Source organism: Mus caroli, chromosome 8 (genome assembly GCF_900094665.2).
Source record: "Mus caroli chromosome 8, CAROLI_EIJ_v1.1, whole genome shotgun sequence".
Classification (NCBI taxonomy): domain Eukaryota; kingdom Metazoa; phylum Chordata; class Mammalia; order Rodentia; family Muridae; genus Mus; species Mus caroli.
Genome location: NC_034577.1, coordinates 98,674,070 through 98,687,682, shown reverse-complemented (window position 1 = coordinate 98,687,682; position 13,613 = coordinate 98,674,070). Strand labels below are relative to the sequence as shown.

Sequence of the window (13,613 nt, the reverse complement as noted above, 5' to 3'; positions counted from 1 at the left end):
GTGTCAACACAGATGGCCTTTCCCAAAGTAACCAAGTGCCACAGCTCTTTCCCTCCCAGCTCCAGCTGCACTTGCCCCATGCTGTCCCTCCCCCAGGGAGGGCCCCAGAAGGGCAGAAGGAAACGCACCGATGAGCTCGGCAAATCCCCCAACAGGCAGGCGGCAGGTTCCCGTGACAAACTGCAGTAGCCGGATCCTCTTCTCATTGTCCATCTCCTTGACAACCTGGAGGTCCACAAGACAGACAGACATCCCCAGTCAGACTAATCGGACCTTTCCAGGCCAACCCGACACACACAGACACCAATCCGGGACCTTCAAAGATGCTTTCTCTAAGGATATTTGTAGAACATTTCACAAGGGTCCCATGGGATACCTGGGTCTGTCATCCCACCACTCCCTGTCCCCACTTCTGCTTTTAAAGACACTTAACTAAGGCTGGGAGTGGCTGTTTGGTGGACACCCACCAAAGGGCTTTTTTCTTGGGGAGATAAACTGTCCTGGAGGTGGCCAATGCTGCTGGTTGCACATTACAACAAAGGAGCTAAAGTCACTGACTGAACATCTTAAAATACCTGAGGTGATAAATCGCCTCAGAAATCCACTTGCCTCTGCCTCCCAAGTGCTGAGATCAAAGGTGTGCGCCACCACTGCCCAGCTTCTTCTCAAAAGTTTTACCTACAAAACTTTTACGTACACACACACACACACACACACACACACACACACACACGCCCCACAGGATATCTGTAGCTGCACACTCTCCTTGTTAACAGCTGTAATAAAGGAACCAGGTCATTCAGAGGATGGTGAGCTCGCTGCGTCTCCCTGGACCTTCTCTCTCACCCCATCTGACTGGAGGAGACCACACAGCCAACTGCAGCTCAACTTCCTGGACACAGGCCCCTTGGCTCCCAGCAATCAGGCCCAGACCAACTACTGACAACCTCTGTCACACAAGCTGGTGACAATTAGTCACAACAACCTCTATTCTGTCCAGAGGTATGTTTATTGCAGACTTCTCCACGTTGGGGAGGAGAGGAATGTGTCAAAGATGAAGGGCCTTGAGTTTGGGGTGTAGATAGGTCTCATGTCCCGTGGGTAACTGATAACCTGCAAGACTCTTGCCCCAAGCCCAGCAGGGGAGCTGGGACCCCAGACGCACCTGCCAGAACCACTGGATCTGCTTGCTGCTCTTGGTGTAGTGCCGATAGATGGCGTTCTTCTGCCAGTCGCTCATGTCTATCTCCTGCATGCCGCAGAGCATGAGCTGCAGGAAGGGACGTGTCAGCAAGCCCACATCACGCCCTCCCCATGGCACTGCCTTGTGCCCATGAAGAACTGCCTCTCTCACCATCAGACTCCCAAACTTTCTCAACCTGCTATTGTGCCAGGACATTTAAGGGCCCTGCCCTCTAAGCATAGGGAAATTTGGGCTGAGGACCCAGGTGATAGTTCCCATCCTGCTGCATTTAGCTGCCAAAATGTGGGACTTGGTGTGCGAGTTCTGTAGGTATGTATCGTGGAGCTGGGGCACCCTAAAAGCATTGAGGTCAAGGGCCCCCAATCTTTGGCACCCACCTCCAGCTCTTTTTCATCAAAATATCTCAACCACTCCAGAGGGGCCACCTCATTGAAGCCATCCAGGAAAGCTTTGGTCTGCTCTTCCACGCCTCGGGTGAATCGCCAGTCAGTCAGCAGCCTAAAACCAAAGATGGAGCCGGGGACATCATGCCTTTTAACTGCTGGACCTCAGACACCCAGGTAAGGTTTAATGGACTAGACCAAGAGGCCTAAAGAACCCGAGTGGGGTTGGGGTTGTATATCAGCATTAGAGAGCCCGAAGGCTGAAACACACTGGACAAAAAGAGGTCAGGAGAGATGGCAGTATCCAGGCCTTGTATTTCTTTACAAAGTTACCTGGAGCTGGGAAGCCTCTTGAATGCAGGAGCCCAACCGAGACTAGCACCCAAGGCCAGAGGCTCCACATCCCATAGCTCAAGTCATTACGGACCAACCAAGGCAGACAGGCCTGGGATATACCTGTAGTCTGTGGGGACTTTGGGAGCCTGGTTACACGCACACTGTACACACACAAGGGTAGATAGATTCCTTTCCTCTGTAATACGCTCCCTTCCCCAGGCAGAGGCTCACATGATATACTCCTCCTTGTTCTCCTCGGTAACTCGGATGTTCTCACCGCCCTCCTTCAGCTCATGGGTTGTCACCTTGCCCAGAATCTCCATGTCCTGGATGAAAAACAGCTCCAGACCACACTCTTCCAGGTTGTTCTCTCTAGGACACAGGAGGCCAGAGGGAAATGTCCATCTTACCAAGGTCTGTCCCGACTGGCCTGACTTCTCACTGCCCCCCCCCCCCCCCGAGAGGCACTAGGAGCTCACAGGTGACCAGGAACCCTGACCTTGGCACATTTTCTGCTGCAGGGAGAGAATTCTAGATCTGTCTGTCCTACAGGACAACTAGAAGCTCTATAGGCCTTAGAGAGGCTATGTAGGTACCTAGGAAACCAAGGCCAGGGGTGCCAACTGGCCCACGAGAGCCCCGCTCCATCAGCACAGGGCAAGCCAGGACTCACTTGATCCAGACAATGGAGTTGTAAAACTCAGGGTCAATAGACTCCAGGTCCTTCAGAGTCGGTCTCTTGTTGAGCATCCGCTTGTAGAAAGGGAGAGTAAAGCCTGTGTCGATGAACTTCCCATGGTACAGAGCCTGGACAAGGAGGAGACGGAGCAAAGGGCTTGCTTCACTTTCCTGGGACGGCAGCAGAGGAGGACTTAGGTGCCTTTCTGCTGATGGCTGCCCTCCTCCCTGAGAGCCAGCTGGCCTAGCTAAAGGGAGACCTGGGAAACACCACTTTCTACTTTTCTTTTTTTCTTTTGACTTTTTTAAAACTTGACACAGGGACAGATTCATCCCACACCAAAAACCACAGGGAAGGGCAACGTCGGCCCACTGTCTGCCTAGCACACCAGCCAGGCCACTCCTGCTTCTAGCAAAGGCCTATCCCCATTTCCAGAGAAAACTTGTTCATAACAGCTCCAGGTGGCAGCCCTGGCTCTCTGGCACTCTGAGAGGGTGGCACAAGGGGCCAAAAATAATGCAGACACTGAGGCTGGCGCTAGCTGGCCGCCAGCAGTGAGTAACAGTCTGGGACTTTCACTGTTCTGTCCTTGCTGGATGCTAGGCCAGGTAGGTCTCAGACCCAGGAAGAATGTGCCCACTTCTGGAGCCATTGCAAGCACTTAGTTAAGGCCTTTCAGATGATAAGAATGGCCATATTTAGTGACAAAGCTGTAGGTCCCTTAGCAATCCAGAGATGGAAGTGTGAGAAGACTTGGGACCTCGACTTAGAAAAGCTGGCACTGGAGCACAGTAGGACCAGAGCTTCGCAGGAGCACAATAGGACCACAGCTTCGCAGGCTCCCTGCTCATGTGGATCATAGAGGACATGGCAGGACTGCCCCACTGCCGACTGAATCGGTTGAGCCTATATTTCTAGATGACTCCCCTGGCTGTGTACCAGCCAGTTCACTGTGGCTCTCATCTAAGCCCATGCCGATATCTCTCTCTCTCCTCTCTCTCTTTCTCTCTCTCTCTCTCTCTTGAGAAGGCCCAGGGTCTCAGTCAGACATCCCCAAAAGTTCCTTCCCTACCGGTAGGGCTTTGCTTGGCTCAGTTCCATCTTTGAAGTTCCTACAGACTCAGGTGAAGTCCCTGAGCTTCTATGCAGTAAGTTCTACACAAAATGAGAAATGCTGTGATAGGCCTAGGCTGTCAGCCACTGTGAAATCTCTCAGTCCTCCACAGCCAGCCAGCTTGGGGTTTGGTTTGGTTTGTTTAAATTTCCAGGTTAGGAATGATGTGAGGAGAGAAGAGTCACAGTGAGTCCTGGGCAGGGGGCAGGACCCTGGTCCACGAGGGCTGCTGTTCATGTCACTGCTGACTAGACTGTGACTAGAGCCAGCCTCCTCTGGGGCTGCCCTTCCCAAGGTCTCAAAAGAGGAAGAGAAGAAGGGAGGCATCCCTGGGGGTTACCATGGCGATGAATCTGCCGATAAAGCGGAAGTAGGTGAGGTGGTCAGGGTTGATGGAAGAGGCCGGGTTGATCTGCAGGCAGTAATTGTTCTTCCCAGCATATTCAAACAAACAGTACATAGGGTTGAGCACCTCATGGGACAGGAGGAAAAACCACTCTCTGTGAGGGAAGAGAGGACAGGACAATGGGACCCTCTGCACAGCAGCTGGGGTTCTGCTGGGACAGACCACCTGAATGCACGGGCCCTGGGGGGTCAGTGAGCCAGCTTATCCCAGGTCTTGGGTGAAGAGGACAGCACCTGAAGTTCGTGCTCAGGAAAGCCCGTGTGTGTGCCTGTCAGCCCCCTGGGCACAGTTATGCTACAATATCTAGAGCATTGGATGGCAAAGTGGCTCCTCACACCCAGGGCTACCATGCATCACTGTGCGGACTGTGCACCATATACAAAGTTAATATTTTAAAGCACTGTAGGCTGTATTGGCAAGAAGGCTCAGCAGGTAAAGGCTCTTGCTTCCAAGCCTGACAACCCAAGTGTAATCCCTAGAACCCACTTGACATAAGATGAGAACTGAATCCCAGGAGTTGTCCTCTGACCTCCACACATGGTATACGATCCATGAGAACCCCTAAACACCTATGCCCCCAAATAGATAGATAGATAAATGTACTACAACAACATTTCTGCTCTATGACAGTAAGCGCCCTGCTCCACCCCATTTGGTATGCAGTGCAATGTAAAGAATACACAGTAGCATTTTCCCAAAAGCTGAACCTTCAAAGTTCTGTGACTCATTTGGCCTCGACACCTCATCCCTTCAGGGTACCCCATAGGTACCTCACTTGCAGGTTTCCCTCCCTTCACCCTAGAACCCATCAGCATACCCTAACCCAAATTTGGACCCATTCATCTCAACCAACACCCACCCAATAGATGCCTTAGCATCTATCTGCACCCTACATATAAGCCTCAAGCCAGAATTCAGGGTCCTTCAGAGCTTGAGCTAAACAATTGGGGAACAATCGGGGAATCGTAGTCAAGGGGGCCAGCCCCTGGCTGCTGGGCTTTGTGGCTGTGTAGATGGAGTCCTTCGATGCAGAGGGTGCTCCAGTACCCTGTCCGTGGTTCTACCCTGTGGTAGAACAGCATGACGTAACCTACCATAGGGTAAAACCACTGGCAGGACACAGAGAGAGACACACAGGGCGGGAGCCACACCAGATGCCCACCAAGCACAGCCTGGAGAGGTCACCACCGAAAACAGAACAACTCATCTGCAGGATGGGATGAACACAGAAGACTGCACCACCAGCAAGCAGGGTCAACACAGAAGACTGCACCACCAGCAAGAAGGGTCAACACAGAAGACTACACCACCAGCAAAGCAGGGTCAGAGGCGGGGAGCCCAACCAAGCCAGATGATAGCCCCACACCACAAGGTCAGCAGGATGAGAGGTCACCACAGCCAAGAAGCCCCTTCCCACTGCTAGGACTCTCTGCCTGTTGTCCACGGCAATGCTTTTCCAAAGAGCCTGTTAACTTTTGTAGGGTGAAGGTAACACAGTGCTCTGGGTTCTTTTAGGGTTTATACCAACTGTTTTAATGTTGTTGACTGGTACACATGACATGCAGCAGGAGTGGCAATGCTTAGACATACCAGATGTGCTCTGAGAAATCTGACTTAACCTACTCTGGCTGCATCAAATAGAAGGAAAGCCAGGGGCTGATTTTAAGGGACACTTGCAGACCTTAAAAGCTAGCCTCTGCCCACTGATACAACGCCAAGTTGTTTTTAACTATAGAAAAATGGCATGTAGGCTGGCATAGAACCACACACCATGCCCAAGTCTCTTGCATCCCCATAATCTAATAATGGAAAGGGCTGAGGCCTGGCCCTGATTCGTAGCTTACTGATATTAGCCAGAGAAATTTATGAATGGATTTTCTTCTTTGTTTTTGGGAACAGGGTCTCCTGAGACTCATGATGGCATCAAACTCACCACGTAGCCAAGGACAACCCTGAACTCCTATCCTTCTGCTTCTGTTTCTCAAGTGCTACAGCTACAGGTGTGAACTACTGTGCCTGGTTTATGTGGTGCTGGAGAACAAACCCAGAGCCTGCAGGGTAAAATAAAAAAGCCTGTCTTAACTGAGCTACACTCACAGCCCAAGAGATTCCTGTGAGTACCATGCCAGTGCCCTTCCTGTTGATACAGGAGAACTCAGGGAAAGAACAGCATCGAGGAGGGAGCTTTCTCAACGTGGGCCCTGAAGCCAGGGGACATGGGTTAGAGTACAGCGCTTTGGGCACCCTGGCTCACCTGGCGATGCCGCCGTAGTCCAGGCCCTCCTCACCACGCATGATGATGTAGAGCCGGCGGCGCAGGTCGTAAGGTTTCATGTTCATAATCTGGGGAGACAGGGCATCCGGCCATCCTGCCCCTGACCCCAGCACAGAAGGCAGGGATGTGGGGGCAGGGGACTCTATCTAAGGCTTACTGTCTAACAGATATTGTCACCAACGCTTATGCCATGAGACAGGATTTTGGGTGATGGACGGAAGCCTGCCCAGGATCCTGGCATCAGGAATATTCTCTAACCTGTTGGAAAGAATCCTCAAAGAGTGTCTGCCTGGAAACGCTGATCTTCACATGGCTGGGTAGGGCATTTGACTGAAAAGGAAAGGAAAATTTTTAACTGGGGCTTCCCAAGGGTGCCCACTCCAAGGGCTCTTCCATCCGCGATGACACAGCCCCATCCCCCAGGGTTAGAAGCCTACTCCTTCAAGACAACCAGCTCAGAGTGGGACAAGCATCTTGCTCCTACCTAAGGCACCCCCCAAAACAGTGGGTTGGGAGACCAACCCGACAGCAATTACCAGCCCTATTCACTCCCACAGAAGCCGCCAAACCAGAACTCACATGGCAGAGGAAACGGAACTGGTGATACTTCCACCGGAAACTGCGGTCATAAGCGCCAGGTGAGCCTTGCTTTGTCCTGGCGAGAGCAAAGGATATGTAGGAACCGACTGATTTCTTAGAAAATATACAGTCCATTTCTGAGAGCCCTAGGGAAAGTGGATGCTCTGCTCCATGAATTTAAAGAGGAGTATATTAGAGCAAGACACAGGAAAGGACTGACACTGAGACTCAAAGACGTGGGAACAATGCCCTGGGCCCATCACTTAGTGGTGACACATCGTATCAGTTACTAGAGGGCAGTGGTTAGAACACACACACATAAAGATCCCTCTTCCCCAGGTAGCTTAACAGGACGACTGGGGATGCACTAGGGGACAAGGCTGTGGTTGTAAAGGTCCTTACCCTGATTCGAACCCTGGGCGAGGATCCTTAAAGGTAGTGGTGCGGGTATTGTGGTCCACAAAGTACCGCACGCCCTCGCTGGTGTATTTCATCTCCCACCCTGGGGGCAGGGCAGGCTCCTGTATCATCCTGAAAACAGAAGAGGGGTTATTGGCCCTGGGCTTGGAGGCTGGGTTCTCTGCAGAGCCTTCCATCGGGGAAGGGACACCCTAAGGATATGTACCTGGTGAGAACCACGCTGTGAGAATATGGGGCTAGAATGCCAGTCCTGGGTGGGTAGCATCAGCCTCAGTGTTCACTAGCAATTCCAAGACTTCACATGTCCCTGTCCTTCTTCTGAGGGGCAAGAATGCCCTCAATGTTTGACAGTCAAGTTCTCAGTACCTACCTGTGCTAGCCTTCCATGCCCCCCCCCCCGCCCCCACTAGGAAGGTATGGTACCTTCTTGTGTCCTGAGGCTCTTGAGGTATTAAGCACATTTATGGCCTAAAGGTCCCCTAATGTTAGCACTCTGAGGCAAATGTAAAAGCCATTTGGCCACAGCTGGAGTTAGACTGCACAGAGCCCTTAGCCCATCCCTCACAGCCCTCTGCCTTAGTTCTCACCCCTGGGTCCGTGGGTCCTCCCATTGGGTAGTGCGTGTGTTGTGGTTCACGTAATACACCCGTCCATTGTCCTGCCTCTTCTCTGCCACAGGAGAAGAGAGAGAGAACGCAATCAGATTCAAACAATCTATCCCTTGCTCTGCTGCCTGTGTGATGGGTTAGCATTTCTGTCCCCATCACCAACCTGCTCCAGAAGGTTAGGAGGAGAGAGCTTGGCCCACTCACACTTGCCAAAGAGCCTTTCCCCTGTTGAAGCACAGGGGAAGGGGTCACCCCTTCCCAACTCTGGTTGCTTGGCCTGTCAGAAGGAAGGTGGCACTGCGTTCTATATTTCCTGCTGCGCCAGGGATGTAGCTACATCCCTGGGTGTAGTACGGCTACCCTGACAGCTTCTTCTCAGCCTCAGAGAGTGGAATGGAGAGTGACCTACCAGCTCTAGGTGAGTAGAAAAGCCAGAGGTGAGCTCCAACAAGACCGCCTTGCCAGGCAGTTCCTGGGCCTCAAAGCAGTTTCTGTCCTGGCAGTAAGCAATACTAACAACTCTTGCTCTTTTATATTGACACAGTAAAATTAAAGAAGAACAATAATTAGGAGCTGGAAGAACCTACAAACTGAAAAGGTTAAGGAATGCAGAGCGAGCCACCAGCCCCTGCTCCCTTCCAGAACCACTCAGAGTAGTTCCCATGTCTAAGGTCTGCTCTGTGGCTCTGCCTTACCTGCTGTCTACACAATTGAGACTTTATATATAGACTTTGTCAACCAAACCCTCACAAAGCCAGAAAAACAAATAAAAGAAAGGACAGGAGGTGGCTAGAACCTCCTGAAGACTTTCAATGCCTAGCTAGTGGGTATGTCTGGTCTTGGAAACATTCCCACCCCGGGCCTCCCCCTGAGGTTTTTGAGGGGCTGGCTGCCCCAGCTCAGGAGCCACTGTTGTAAACTGCATCCTTCATGGGGGCGAGCCAGGGGACAAAGCCAAGACCAATAACAAAGCAGGGAGATCTGTGCAGTGGTCTGAGCCGCTGGCCATTTTGCTTCGCTTTATAGCTACAGTGTGGAGGCCTACGTACCCACCGGAAGCCTTCAAAGAACAGCTTTGTCGTTGAATGGGAGCCGTTTGTGAACATAGCGGCACCAGAGTTTAGGGGCCAACAGACTTGTAAACATTTGTCACATCTGTCACATGTTAAGGCTGTTCAGGATGTGTCCCCCCTGAAACCGTAGTTAGGGACAGCCATGAGGGCTCCTTGGAAGAATACATCAGCGCCTGAGACCTCACGCCAAATGAAGACCAGCAGGCTCAGCATTGCAAGATCTCTCTTCTGGCCTTGCTTTTCCACTCCACTCACCATTCTGGAGGAAGAAGCCCCTGCTACAGCCCTGAGACCCCAACCCGGAACCCCAGACACTGTGTTCTCATCACAGGATTGTCTTCCAACTCTTGCATTCGCTCTTCCTACCCCAGTCTCACTGTGCTGCAAGTACAGGCAAGTGCTGCCATGCCCAGCCAAAACTGTTCTCCCTCACTCTCGGAGTGTGTCTGCTTTTCTGACGCCACACAAATAGCACTGACCCGAGCAGGCCTCCTCTCCTGCCTCACATGCTCACACACTTCACCCCTGTGGACTATCTTCCAGTTTCCACAGCTCTCTCCATGGCGACTGTCATTTAGCAAGACAGCTGCAGAAGGAAGTGCAGTTGATGGAGCTGCACTGACCACCTGTGCACAGCTAAAACCACCCAGGTCCAGACTCCAGACTCCAGTGCTGTATGCGGGAGCGCAGACTCCGGCTTAGCTTGATGTGCTCTCCCCGTTCATGTCGGGATCCCAAGTTCTGCTCTCACGCTTGACCTGCTAATCCTTGAGGTGCCAGTAACCTTGCACTGGGGGCCAGAGAGCCAGCCAAGTCATCTGTGTGGATGAGGATTTCCTAGCTAAAGTCAAGAATCCATAGGCTTTTACTAACCAATGTTTCCTGCTAGGAGAGGGGAGCCTCTTGGCTCTGGAATGTACCAGGAGCTCACTGATACTCTAGGGGAGTTGACAGGACCTCTTAAATTACTGTCAGGGAGCAGCTGCCTGCATTGAGATCTAGCCCCAAAGTAGTACATCCTGGAGATGCGCTTGATATCACAGTATCCCAGAGGCACTGCACACCCACGTAATAGCATCTGTGAGCACCACCATGCCAGCACTTACCATCTTCTGATACCCCAGCCAAGAAATGAAACCCAGCAACCCGTTTGCTCCTGTGAAAGCTGCTGCTCCCTTTGGTATAAGGGACAAAATCCTGCCCAGCTCAGAAAGCTGCAGAATTTCTAATGACACTTTCTTTTGTATGGTACTGCTTCCTAAAATAACCATGAAGCCCTACAATCTCTCCAAGTCATGGCTGTCTCGCCCTTAATGGATGCCCAGGTCTTAACTCTCGGAAAGTCATACTAAGAGTCTGGGGTGGGTGAGGAGCGGCTGCTGATGACAAGGGATGTCCAGTCACTCCCAGGACTGCCAACCAGTGTGCAACTCTGTTCACAATGGGGCCATGAGCAAAAGTGGTTGACACTACTCAAAATCAGGCTGGTGTCCATCCTCCTATGTCTGAACTGCAAAGAAGAAAACCTGTTACGACGACCTCAATCGGCAACAAACAGAAAGCATGGGCATGAGACAGACATGCCAAAATACCTGGGATTTGGTAGATTCCCGAGTCACTACCCTGAGACTCAGGACTCAGACAAAACAGTAGCTTGGAACTCTTTCTTGGGGTTACATAGCTTCCTGTGTTAGCTGTGGCGGGTGACTGCTGCACAGGCGAACCCCACTGGCTTTACCACTGCCATCATTCCAACTGCGTTTTCTCAGCACATGTTTAAGTGCAACGGAAACTCAAGGGATAGCACATGCAGGAGATGGGGACAGAATGGCATGACTGCCAAACAGAAGGCCAACGACGTAATACTTACCCCAGCCAGGTGGGAGGGGGCCCAGGGGATCATGGTCAGTCGAAGCACTCGAAGACTAAACACAAGAAACACAGAACACAGACGTTTAAAAAAAAAAAAAAAAAAGACAACTCTAGTTAAAAATAATCGAACCAATAGAAGTCAAAAAGCCAAAGACTCACTTCCACATTTTAGCCTTAGCAGAGAATGTAGCGGAACCTCAGACAGCATCTGCTCCTTTAAAGTCTTTGTTTAAGAAAAGCCAGAAAAAGAATTCTATGCACACCGAGAAGACTAGGGACAGGGAGAGCAAGTGGGGTTGGAGGTGCCCTGAGGATGGTGGGCAAGAGCTCCAGGCAGAAGTCAGGTCTGAGCATGGCAGGAAGGCTCAGAGCAACCTCCCCGCCAGCTCACCACCGACCTCTGCTCAGCTCCTGCTCCCGCCCAGCGGCCAAGGCAACTGAAATCCTCACCACCTCCAACTTTCTCCAAGAACCACACACAGGAGGGGAAAAAATACCGCAGGCCTTTCCAATGAAATCATTCCCACAAGCCCTGCCCACGCCCAGGGCTTCCTGGCTGGGGCCCGGCCCTCCTCCCACCACCTCCCTCCTGGGTGTGCAGCATCCACCCAGACTGAGGGCACTTTCATGCCCAAGCCCCTCACCTCCCCCAGAAATGTTTTCCTTTCCCTTCACAAAGCACCTTTATTCTTCCCTGCCTGAACCTGCAGTTAGTTGCTCAGTGTTCTGTGTTTGCCTGTCTGGGGAGTTGGTGCTGGGGCTGGTGAAAGGGAAGGGGGAAGGGGCTCTGGGCCATCAGGGTCACTATTTACACTGCCCCTTCAGCCTATTATTGCCTCAAGGTCCCAGGGGAAGGGCTGCAATAGATGGAGAGAGAGTCCTCATAGCCTTCGGGATGCAGGGGGTGCACTGTCAAAAACTTTTCATAGTTAAATAAAACGACGATTGTTTGACTCTGTTCTCTTCCCCACTCAAGCATTTTTATTTCACTTACTAGAATTTAATCATCGTATTAGGGGATCAAGTTCTGAATGCAGACTTTAGGCTGCAGACCTGGCTGGCTCCATCTGGGGATGACAGAGCCGCACACAGCAGCAGGACGATGAATGGGGCTCAGTCCAGCCTTGCGCAAATACCGGTGGTGCTCCACTGCCAGCCAAGCCCACTGCAGCCCTCCCGCTACCCCCAACTGAAGGGACAGAGAAACTTTCTTCCCAAGGTGGCAACACAGGCTCCTCTTCCAAGTAATTCCAACAGTAAGTCTTGAAACCATAGGTTCCTTGATGGGATAGGGCCCCTTTCACAAAGGAAGCCTGCAAAGTTGGAGGAGCTGGCCTTGGCTTGATGCCCATTACCAACACCATCCCAGCTCAGATCTGCCTCAGGACTGAAGCCCAATTCACACTGGGCTGCTGGGTGTGTCTAGGTATGGGAAGGGCGGGCGTCAGTGAGACTCAGCGCCTCAGAAGACCCCTGCTCCACTTGCTAGTTAAGGGTGTAAGAGCCTTCATGAAAGCACTTAGCAGCCGAAAGTTGAAGAACGAATAGGTAACACGTGCACCCATCAGATCCCAGGCAAACCAAAGGCAGTGGTCAGTGCTGAGCGACAGGCATGCCTGCAGCTTTCGGGAACCAGACCCTGGGGACTCACACGTACTAGGTCACTGATAAGAATGCTCTTATCACGGAGCACTTGCCCAGCCTACAACTGAAACAAGCTAGGTGTGGCGGCACACACCTTTAAGCGCAACACTTGGAATGGGTCTCTGTGAGTTCAAGGATAGCCTGGTCTACATAGCAAGCTCCAGGCCGTCCAGGCTATGTAGAGAAAACCTGCCTCAAAACAACAAAAGAAAACTACAAAGAAAGAAAAAGAGGAGGCAACTGGCTTCAGACTCTTTGGAATGTGTAGCTAATGTATAAAGTACCCCAGGTTTTAGTAGGGACGGACTCAGCCAGCTTCTACTCACCTTATACTTCACTCTGCAACCAGGTCAAAGGTTACTGACGACACAGAACTTGGAACCAAACTATTCATCAGTCTCTTTTTTTTTCTTGAAACGAAATCTCTCTATATAGTTCAGGCTGGGTTCAAACTCAGGCTCAAGTGAGCTCCTTAACTCAACTTCCCAACCGTGGGATTCCAGGTGTGGATGCTGTGCCCAGCTAACACTTTTTGCTTGGCCTTGCTCTTTAGTTTGGTTTTGTTGTTTCTATCCCAAACATCATGACGTTGGCTCTCCCTCACTAAGTGGCCCTCCAGCTGTTCCCCTATAGCTCCACTCATCACACATACCCTCAGCCTGCAGAAAGGACAGAGAAGAAAGACAGAAGGAAGGAAGGGACGGAGGGAAGGAGGGAGGGACAGACGAGACTGAAGAGCCCAACAGAAGCACTCAGGACCCTTGGACTCCTATGGTGATTTTACTGTTATAGCTAAAGTGGATCCCATGACTTTTGGGGGGTAGTTTTTCCTGTCAGATACATCTTACAACTCAAATCTAAGAAAAGAAAGGGTGGGCTGGAGAGATGGCTCAGCTGTTAAAGGCTAGGCTCACAACAAAAAAATATAAGAGTTCAGTCCCCAGCACTCACAGCTGTCTCTCCAGCCATAAAAAAAGAAAAGAAGAGAAGAGAAGAGAAGAGAAGAGAAGAGGAGAGAAA

The 13,613-nt window shown here is 51.5% G+C and overlaps 1 protein-coding gene across 1 annotated transcript in view; it reads right to left on the bottom strand.

The window, feature by feature from the left end:
- The window catches only part of Wwp2 (WW domain containing E3 ubiquitin protein ligase 2), a 118,073-nt gene that overhangs the window by 1,890 nt on the left and 102,570 nt on the right, over positions 1 to 13,613 (bottom strand). The window contains exons 11-22 of the mRNA XM_021171082.2: positions 10,948 to 11,002; positions 7,984 to 8,065; positions 7,379 to 7,507; positions 6,977 to 7,052; positions 6,656 to 6,727; positions 6,377 to 6,465; positions 4,057 to 4,216; positions 2,597 to 2,730; positions 2,155 to 2,295; positions 1,582 to 1,702; positions 1,166 to 1,270; positions 129 to 225 (exon numbers count right to left, since the gene is read on the bottom strand). Coding sequence (XP_021026741.1) covers positions 129 to 225; positions 1,166 to 1,270; positions 1,582 to 1,702; positions 2,155 to 2,295; positions 2,597 to 2,730; positions 4,057 to 4,216; positions 6,377 to 6,465; positions 6,656 to 6,727; positions 6,977 to 7,052; positions 7,379 to 7,507; positions 7,984 to 8,065; positions 10,948 to 11,002 — 1,261 coding nt within the window. The remainder of the gene's footprint in view (positions 1 to 128; positions 226 to 1,165; positions 1,271 to 1,581; positions 1,703 to 2,154; positions 2,296 to 2,596; positions 2,731 to 4,056; positions 4,217 to 6,376; positions 6,466 to 6,655; positions 6,728 to 6,976; positions 7,053 to 7,378; positions 7,508 to 7,983; positions 8,066 to 10,947; positions 11,003 to 13,613) is intronic.